Source organism: Bufo gargarizans, chromosome 3 (genome assembly GCF_014858855.1).
Source record: "Bufo gargarizans isolate SCDJY-AF-19 chromosome 3, ASM1485885v1, whole genome shotgun sequence".
In the NCBI taxonomy this organism is placed as follows: Eukaryota; Metazoa; Chordata; class Amphibia; order Anura; family Bufonidae; genus Bufo; species Bufo gargarizans.
The window spans coordinates 259,887,032-259,897,518 of record NC_058082.1 but is presented as its reverse complement, the minus strand read 5'-3'; the positions used below and the strand labels follow the sequence as shown (position 1 = coordinate 259,897,518).

At 46.1% G+C, this 10,487-nt stretch overlaps 1 protein-coding gene across 1 annotated transcript; it reads left to right on the top strand.

Moving 5' to 3' along the window:
• Positions 1 to 1,481: 1,481 nt before the first annotated feature.
• On the top strand, positions 1,482 to 10,133 carry LOC122932622 (60S ribosomal protein L14-like). Its single transcript, XM_044287140.1, has 6 exons — positions 1,482 to 1,585; positions 2,520 to 2,621; positions 4,181 to 4,275; positions 4,534 to 4,633; positions 8,999 to 9,052; positions 9,939 to 10,133. The coding sequence occupies exons 1-6, from the start codon at positions 1,583 to 1,585 to the stop codon at positions 10,086 to 10,088; spliced, it is 504 nt and encodes a 167-aa protein (XP_044143075.1). The 5' UTR covers positions 1,482 to 1,582; the 3' UTR covers positions 10,089 to 10,133.
• The last annotated feature ends 354 nt before the right edge of the window (positions 10,134 to 10,487 follow it).

Genomic DNA, 10,487 nt, shown 5'->3' with positions numbered 1-10,487 from the left:
TCAGAACCGTTCAGAGGCATTAGAATCCTCTGATTGCTAGTCTATACAGACAAGCCAATCAGGGCGATTGCCGGTGTTCCGGAATTTTCTGCTACCCGGAATTTTTTGCTACTCACGTCACTACCGGAAGTGACGTGGGAGGTGTGTCTCTCACCTTGGCTCCCAATTGGCTCTGCCGGGGGTTTGTCGGCGCAGGCACGGAGTATTCACCCGTAGCGTGAACGCGCCGAAAGTAGCAGAAAATTCCGGACCACTGCGCATTTACGAACAAGACAGCCGAATGTAGCAGAAAATTCCGGATTCGCGCGCAGTGGGACGGAATTTTCTGCTACCTTCGGCTGCTACTGCGCCGAGCCGTCTTGTTTAGCGAGCAGAAGGTAGCAGAAGAATCCTGGCCCACTGCGCATGCGCGAAAAAGACGACTTGGCGCAGGCGCAGTAGCGCCGAGTCAGTTAACAATAAAGGTTAACAAAATGCAAATATCTAGACCTCTTCAGCACCTCTGTGACGTTTAATTGACAGTATTATGTCTATATCGTGGAAAATAGTATTAAGGGAATGAAATAAAGATTACAATTTTTATATAGCACTTATAGACATAATGTAAAACTATCTCCCACAATATAGACATAATACTGTCAAGTAAACGACACAGAGGTGCTGAAGAGGTCTAGATATTTGCATTTTGTTAACCTTTATTGTTAACTGACTCGGCGCTACTGCGCCAAGTCGTCTTTTTCGCGCATGCGCAGTGGGCCGGAATCTTCTGCTACCTTCTGCTCGCTAAACAAGACGGCTTGGCGCAGTAGGAGCCGAAGGTAGCAGAAAATTCCGGCCCACTGTGCATGCGCGAATCCGTAATTTTCTGCTACCTTCGGCTGTCTTGTTCGCGCATGCGCAGTGGGCCGGAATTTTCTGCTACCTTTGTCCGTCTTCTTTGCGGATGCGCAGTGTCCCGGAATTTTCTGCTACCTTCGGCGCGTTCACGCCACGGGTGAATCCTCCGCGCCTGCGCCAACAAACCCCCGGCAGAGCCAATTAGGAGCGGAGGTGAGAGACACACCTCCCACGTCACTACCGGAAGTGCCGACTGCCGTGGGTAGCAAAAAATTCCGGGTAGCAGAAAATTCCGGGCGTGCCCCCCTCATGGGTCCCGGGACGGTTAGCTGAGAATGATCCCTGGCTGTGTGCAACAGCCGGGGCCTCAGCGCTGTCACCAGATTGCTGATATGACGTGTATACACCTCAAATAGCACTAAGGGGTTAAACATTCTAACTGCCCGCCCCCAACTGATCACACTCCGGCAGCGTCCATATTAGCAGAGCCCAAAGCTGCGCCTCTCTATATTTATAGAGGGACAAACCGCGTCCTACTCCTATTCCCCTATAAAGTAATTCTTTATGTCACGTGGTCACGCGTCATCCAATCACAGATCATGTCCTTACTGTTCTCTTTATAATCTGCCTTCCTATTGCTAGCGTGCGTGACGTAACCTCTTTTCTCTTCCCTCGTTGGTTCGGCTTCCTAGGTCATCCGGAAAGGGCTGCCGGGGCTCCTTCCTTTCTGCTCGCCGACGCCATCATGGTGAGATGGGTGCACTTGTGCTCTGCTTACCCCGAGCTGGCTCTCAGGGGGGCTGCCAGAAGCAATGAGCGCTTCCATCAATACAGATGGAAGCGCTCATTGCTGGGATCTGGGTCCTGTCACCGCTCAGCTCCCAGGTGTGGGTAAGGAATGGGTTAAATCCCTAATGCTAACCGTAAGGGGATGTTCACATGGAGGTTTTACAACGTGGATTCTGCACCCAAAAAATGTGCTGAAAATGCTTACAGTCTCTATTGAATCAAATGGAGAAATGGCTTGGTAATTCCCTGCCTGCAGTTCTACATGCCATGTGGAGGGGAAAGGGGGGACATGTCCTGACGTGGATGCTGCAGCCAGAAATGGCCAGGGTTAAAAAAAAGTTATTAAAACTGTGTCGGAATAAAAACCACATCTTAAACAATGTAGAATGCGGAAGTAAATTCCTGAACATACCCTAAAGTGGCTACATGCACATGCATAAAAATGGGGCCATCTAATATTCGCTGTCATGAAAATACTAATCGCACATCTGTTTTTCACTGGCCGTCAACAAAACTGTGATTAACCCCATAGACTGATGGCTGTCATGAAAATGCTAATCACACGTCCGTTTTTCGCTGTCGTGTGCCTGTAGCCCGAGTGACAGCTGTGCTTGGTAAATGACACTAATCCTGGAACATCCCCGCTGTGCATAGCGGCCCTGACTGTATAACGTTCCCCGTCTAGAGTTTCTCTAGCGCCAAGACTTCTCGAGATATTGTAATTTACCGGTACTGGATCCCTACGGCCTTTGTGTACAGCACACAAAGGGTCTCTTCCGTAGTAAGGTAGAACTTTTCTTTATAGTTGGATCCGTCTGACGTAAGGGTTTTAGGTCCATTATACTCGGTGGGACCAGTACTGCCACATATTAATCATGTTTGTCTCTTTGCAGGTGTTCAAACGCTATGTCCAGATCGGCCGTGTCGCCCACATCTCCTTCGGTCCCCATGTGGGCAAACTTGTGGCGATTGTCGATGTCATTGACCAGAACAGGGTAACTATTAGCGGAGCGTGGTTCTGTCCATTACAAGGGATGATCATGGATATTCCCCCATTGTCTTATAGGTGCGGGTCCTACTCCTGGGAACCGCACCTACAGTGAGAATGGATCGGGGAAATGAACGGAGGGCGCACTGTGCTGGGTCGGCTATTTCCGTCTCTCATAGAAATGAATGTGAGTAGGGGCCGCTCGTGTGCGGTGTGCTCCCATTCACTTCTATGGGAGCATTGAGGATCAGCTCTTGGTGGTGGACAGGCCCCGGGAAATCTGGGGTCCTCCAGCCACAGCTCTCCCCGCTCCGTTCTCGTCGTAGGTGTGGGACCCGCACCTGTCAGACAATGGGGCATATCCTAGCGTTGTCTAAGATGGGAATAACCCCTTTAAGGCCTCGTGCACACGACCGTATGTATTTTGCAGTTGGCATACCGAGCACATCTACAAAATACGGATACCGGCTGTGTGCATCCTAATAGAACTGCCTAATGTCCGAATCGGAGAAGAAAAGTTCTGTCATTTCTGTCCACATTCTTTACAGACCCTTAGAAATGAATGGGTCTGTGTGCAGCGCTCAAAAATGCGGCTCAGACACGGACCCGTAAAACTGTTGTGTGCATGATGCCTAAGGGGAAGCAGCAGTTTTGGGATTACGTAGTGGAAGAACTTGTATAGTTTAGTACCTCATGGGAGACTGGTGGCATCGGGCACGTTGTGCCAGCTTCTCTGTGCTGTGCTCATATGCCCGAGTCAACTTGGTTAACATTTATAGTTTTTTTTAAATGCTGAAATGGGCAGTTGTGAAAGCTAAGCGCTTTTTGCTTAACAACATGATAGAGGATTAGTGGCCCCAAAACTAATGACGCGTTACAGCTCAGTTAGGGTACTTTCACACTTGCGGCAGGACGGATCCGACAGGCTGTTCACCATGTCGGATCCGTCCTGCGGCTATTTCGCCGGACCACCGCTTCGTCCCCATTGACTATAATAGGGACGGGGGCGGCGCTCCGCCGCAGCACGGCGAAAGCCGCCGGACTAAAAAGTCGGACATGCAGTACTTTTTAGTCCGGCGGCTTTTGCCGTGCTGCGCCGGAGCTCCGCCCCTGTCCCCATGGCGAAATAGCCGCAGGACGGATCTGACATGGTGAACAGCCTGTCGGATCCGTCCTGCCGCAAGTGTGAAAGTACCTTTAGGACCTGCCGCCACCTTTTAGCAAATATTTGCTTTACTAAAATAACAATTCTGGAGCATCTCTACTTATAGTTGTCATGTTCTGTTCCTCTGTTATTCCTCTTGACTATTTGAATAACTTGATAATGGGTGACCGTGTCAGTATTCCTTGTGAGAGGCGTGTGTCACGACAGTCTGACACTGTCAGGGCAATGTAAGGGTGTGTAGTGGACACACCGCTAACTGGTGCCACCCAGTTGTCAGTTTATTCATAAACTTCTAATAGGAGTAATAGAAGAACTCTACAATGCATAGTTGTAAGAATAGATGTTCCAGAATACTTGTCGTGTTCTGGTTCTGTGGATGATTGAACCTTCTGTCTTCACAGGCTCTTGTAGATGGTCCCTGCAGCGGTGTGAGGAGGCAGGCAATGCCCTTCAAATGCATGCAGCTCACCGACTTTGTCATCAAGTTTCCACACAGGTTCGTATACGGCCTCCTTCACGCTTTCCCTTCTACGTGCCGCTTATACTGGGAAGGCTGTACATCTGCCCACTGGACCTGTTAGGACTGCGGGTCGCTTTTAAAGTCTTGACTGCAGTTGTACAGTTTTTCCCCCTCTTATATGGGATGATGGCTGGTTGTATTAGTCAACCTGCTGTAAATATTCTGATGGGTACTTGGTTGATTAGTGGTGTTTCTTTTACAATTGCTGACTAAAAGCTGTTTTTATGATTTTAGTGCACGCCAAAAATGCGTCCGTGTTGCTTGGGAGAAGGCTAATGTTAATGAGAAATGGACCCAAACAAGCTGGGCCAAGAGAATCGATGCCAGACAGAGGGTACGTTTTCTCTCTAACCCTGTTTACTTGTACCCGGCTCTCTAGGGATGTGTAAGAGAAGCTGTCCTATCTGATACAGTTCTGTTGTATATTTGATGTGCATATACAGACTTGCCTGTAATGATCCTTTTTTTCGACTGGTTTGGTAAGGAGCACGTGCTAGTTAAGGGCATGTATGCTAAATATCTCTAAGATGTCCATGTGGAATCTGCGGGCAAAGTAAAATTGTCCATACACACTAGAAAAATCAGCTGAACCCTCTAACTTCATTGGCTTTAACCAATTTGTGTTGGTATCCCGACTCTCCCCTGACCAGATGTCGGAAGGATGTTGCATTACAACATGCCTGATCCTTAGTTCCTGTGGGAGATATACTGCAGGTAAAGGTGCATTCACACGACCATATGTATTGTATGCCTGTAAAAGGCAAATGCACCAAAAATGCAGATAACATCTGTGTTGTATCAATTTTTTATTTATTTATTTGCAAACCCATTATAACAATGCCTATTTTTGTCCATATATGAACAAGAATAGGACATGTTCTATCTTTTGGAAATAGAAAGAATGGGCGACCACTCATACATTCGGTCTCAGGTTGAAATATGCAGAAAATGTATTAATCTCTATATATCCCCATAAAATAGCAAAAACAATCAAGCTATACAATGACATATAATAATCGAAGTATTCAGTGGCAAACAGTGCATAAAATTTCAGATGGTTCCGATTGTACACATGAAGTTTTTTATATCACTATTACTATATGCAGCCGCTTCTAAATAGAGGTCTCCTTTATAGCTCTGTCCCAGGGTAGAAAAGTGAATGTCACTTCAGGTGCTAATGTTGCACTTATCACAGAAACACAATATGTTCATATATCATCTGATAAATTCAAGTGATGTTGTGCTTAGAGTCTCTCTTTAGATATCCTTTAAAGATAGAGGATAAAACTTTAACAATGTTCGGCTTACCGTATGGTGCCAATCGTCTCCCGATCGCTTGGTACGGAGCTTTGAGTATTTGCCAGCGTGCTTGTTGTTCTCCTTGAGCCAAGCAGGTTTAGAAATCGCGGGAGTTCGCACTCTATACCGCGAATTCCTTCGATACATAGATCGAGGAGGAAGATATAAATTCCTTTTCTTTTCTTCAAGAATTTTTCTGTATGGCCATACAGTTTATAAGAGGACTTTCAATGCGGGTGCGTCCACTTGTTTCACCAAACGCGTTTCGGGTAGATTCGCTCTCCCTTCCTCAGTGGTCAATGTTCTATCTTTTGCTTGTCTTTGGAACTAGGGCTGCAGCTAACGATTGTTTTAGCAATTGAGTATTCTACCGATTATTTTTATGATAGAGTATTGTAATAAGAAAAAATGTATTAATAGACTGTCTTCCTTTATAAAAACACATCAGACCCCCTGCCATCAGTCCCCAACATTCTTCGTCTCCCCCCCCCCCCCCCTGAGCGATCAGCCTAAGTGCATCGGGTCTGCCCCCAAGGCTGGCCCTCCCTTCAGTTAAACCACAGAAGTACGGTCCGTGAAAACCCAGCCTGCCCTCCTCCTGACACCCGGAGTGCACAGCGTCATTGGTTGCTATGCCGCTAGGCGCCCGGCCTTAGTCGCGCCTGACGTCACACAGCGTGTCAGGTCACAGCGTGGGTATGTCAGGAGGTCAGTGCAGCGTGGGACCATGGATGTGCTGTGCAGTGTCTGGAGGCCTCCTGCTGTAAAGGTGAGTATTCCGAGAGCATTGCAGGCCAGCGGGAGACCACGGAGCAGGTAATAGCAAGCGCTTCACTCCCGCTCCGTGGTCTAGTGACACACACGAATCCTCGCTGCAAAAATTTGCATTGAGGATTTTTTTTTTTTTGTGTCAAATTACTTGATTTAATCAAGTACTCGTTGCAGTCCTATTTGGAACAGACAGATGCAGACAGCACATGATGTACTGTCCACATTTTTGCAGCCCTGTTGAAATGAGTGGGTCAGCATTCGATCCGCAAAAGATGCAGAACGAAAATTTGGTTGTTCAAATGGGGCCTAATGGTTTTTCTCATTCACTTTTGGGGGTAAAACATGCATGTATGGCTAAAGGCACCTTTAGGGTAATGTCACATGTTCAGGGCTTATGTATGGAGGATCAGCACTGAAATCCGCAGGAAACTCCATGCGGACAATCCACATCCTCTGCCTATTGAAGGGAATGGAGAAAATGTGGTCAGAAAAAAATCTAATAAATTGACATGTTACGGATTTTAAAATCTGCACCGCAGGTCAAAATCCGCATGGGGAAAAAAATCTGCATTGTGTGCATGAGAATTTCAAATTCTCATAGAATACAATGTATCTGACATGCGGTGCAGATTTTCTGGACCCAAATCTGCACGCAATCTTGATGTGTGCATTTAGCCTTACACAAGAATTATCCGAAATTTCCTGCTCGTCCAAGGAGGTGGGAGCGCATTTCCATTAGTCTTTGTATGGGGACTGGTGATCCCCATAGAGAGTGATTGCTTTTTGGCAGCAGATCACTGTTAAGGTAGAAGGAAGATCAGCTGCCCAGAAACAGTGATTTAGGTGACTGTCAGATGATTGGCTGTAGCAGTATCCTGATCTTTGGCCTATGTAAAGGGGGTTGTCTCGTTTCAAGAGGAAACAGGACCGCTCGGGGCAGACCTGTAAGAGAATAGATGAGTACTTACCTGACAGGCCATGCACCGCCACTCCCCGGTTCTCCCGAAAAGGCTGTTTTCCCGGCTGCAGCTGTGACATCGAGTCGACAACACGTGACGGCAGCAGCCAGTCACTGGCCTCTTTGGTGCCCAGCGGAGGCCAGTAACGGACTGCAGCAGTTATGTGTAACCGGAAAACGGTCTTGTCAGGAGAACCGGAGCAGCGTGCAGGGTCCATCAGGTAAGTACCCCTCTATTCTATTACAGGTTTGTCCCCTGAGCTTTCAGGATTCCTATTGAAACCAGACATGCGTATTTGTGCTGGAGCTGGTAGGAATAGTGGCCAGCTGTAATCTAGTCCAGTGATGGTGAACCTTTTAGAGACCGAGTGCCCAAACTGCAACCCAAAACCCACTTTTTTATCGCAAAGTGCCAACATGGCAATGTAATTATATATGAATGAATTATATCTTCCATGTACTTCAGCACTATAATAGCCGCCTAACTCAGTGCGCTGCCTGTGCTGTTCATAGTACCCCTTGCGCTGAATAATGGTAGCAAAAGTCTAAGGCATATTGGTACACCATAGACTTTTTCCAGGGTGTGGGTGCCCACAGAGAGGGCTCTGAGTGCCGCCTCTTGCACCCGTGCCATAGGTTCGCCATCACTGGTCTAGTCTATCCGCTTTTTTGTAAAAAGGAGTGCCTTTTACAATGTTCATTAGTATATAGCTGTTACGGCTGCTAGCTACATAGCCCTTTCGCCTCTCCTGACATGTTCTGCCAAATACCTGCATCCCCCTTGTAATTCTGGGGCATCTATTCTTATAACTCCTATGTTGTGGCGCTCCGTTATTATTATTCCCACTAGAAGTTTGTAATAAAGGTCTAAATGGGTTACCAGTTATTAGCCCGTCCCTGGACACCCCCTCCACCAACCTGGTAGCACCCATCTAGACCTTAATTTCAAACTTGCGAATTAAAAACTTCTAGCAGAAATAAGAAAGGAATGGCTTAACATAGTCACAATAATGCCTCAATACTATTACGTGGGGAGTGCAAGCAGTTACTAAAACGGACATGTCAGGAAATGTGACCGTTCCTAAAGACTGGTGGCTGGCTTGTCAGTAAGTAAGCCATTATAAAGGAATCGGGGGGACACTTATCAAATCGGATGTTAGATTCTGCGGGCGCACAGTTTATGCGACATTAGGTGAGCCTCACCACTAAAAGTGAGATTAGACCTGGCTTATGGCTCATTTTCGATGTGTGGCTTTTATAGAAGTCACAGCCTATGCCAGGCAACCCCCTGGTCTACTTTTACACGAATTTAAAACCACATTGCACTCATGCCAAATATAGGTGCACCATTTCATAAATTTGGTGCAGGCACACAAAGCAAAGACAGACTTAAAACTGACACAAAAACAGCAAGTGCTAAATGTCCTTCACAAACTCTCTTGTTTCTAGTCAAAAGTGACTTCGGTTGTACCCCGTAGTAGTCACTCTGATGCTTATTAGTACACTTGGTTTAATTACAGTTTTGGGTTTTGTTTTGTTTTTTGGCTTGGAATTTGGTGATATGAGTATTTAGACCTTGATTTGGATTTGTGTTGTTTTATCCTGTTTGAACACTTCTATTTTAGTAAATGTTTAGGAACTTATTAAACAGAACTGAATTATTTTCTACAGAAAGCAAATATGACAGACTTCGATCGTTACAAGGTCATGAAGGCAAAGAAAATGGTAAGTTTATTCTAATGGTACTTTATTCTGATTGTTACTAGCCTGCAGTATTAACCAGAGTATTTTACAGTCTTGTGTAAGTCTGTCCACACAAATGGGAACCGCGGTGCTGCATCCAACAGTAGACCCACACCGATGGCTTCCAACAGACCCCATTCACTTAGCTGTGCCATGGTGTCTGTTTTGATAGAGAATCTCACTGCACACTGTGCTATTAGTCCCATCAAATATGACAAGTGTGTGACCCTGAGCCTCTGATGAACATACCAAATACTGGCGCCCCAGCACATGAACAGGGTGGTTCAACAGAAAAAACGTCAAAATAAGAGCTCTCGGTAAAGTGTACATTTTGCTAACTTTCCACTTGTAGCCACCCTCTTTGCTGACTTGAATTTCAGTAGTTCTTGCCTGTCTCAGCACATCCACAGTAGTATGTACCAACATGGCTGCATCCCCTGACCACTCTCCTCACCAGTTTCATTAGGTGCCCTCTCCTCACAGTAGCTGTATCCTTCTGATGTGTAGAACTAATGGCGCTGGGAGTAATCCAGAGATCATGGGGGTATTGGTGTGAGAGGGGGTTGTTGGATATTATCTAATGGGAGGCGGTTGCTACTGAGGCAGCATGTAAAGCTAGCCAGAGCAGGGAGAGAGGATAGGACTGAGGAATAGGAGCAGTATGTGGTCCGCGTGGGGCAGAGACTCTGCGAACGTTCCTCTTTCATAGCCGGTGTGAAATACATGGGGCAGGGGCCTTGTCATTGAGGGAATGTGGACAGGAAATTGCTTGCAGTCCAGGAGTGCTGTGCTGCAGCTTGTAGGGGTCTGCTAGTTACTGTAACATTCTGCAATTAATTCTACAGTGAAATCTTTTCTCATTTTACAGAGGAACAAGATTATCCGACATGAGATGAAGAAACTTGTAAAGGAGTCCACCGGGTCTGCAAAGTCTGCCGATTCTAAAAAGCCTGCCAAGCCTAAAAAGCCTACCAAGTCTGCAAAGACTACCAAGTCTGTCAAGAAAGAGAAAGCATAATCCTTTCTCTTAATGGACAAAATAAACACTTGATTTATAGACCCATCTGCGTTCATGTCTATTTGTCTTTTAGGGATAACAAAAATGACCTGAGCTGTCCTTGTATTACATAGCTGCCTTCTGAAGGATTTCCAATGTAACACTACATTTCCCTGGTGCACCCTCTATAGTGGAAATGTATTGCAGCAAAATTATCTGTGTAAGAAGGTGGTCGCTTGGAGACCTGCTTCATCACTGCACCCTTCCATCAGAAAAGGGCTGACTTTAATCACAGCATAAAATCAATATTCTTTTTTTATTCCCTTTGTTTATATTCCTTATTAATTCCCTCATTGCAGATTACAGCAGGGGGGTATACTTATATTGTGTACAATTTTGGAATTTTTCAAAAGTTCACTT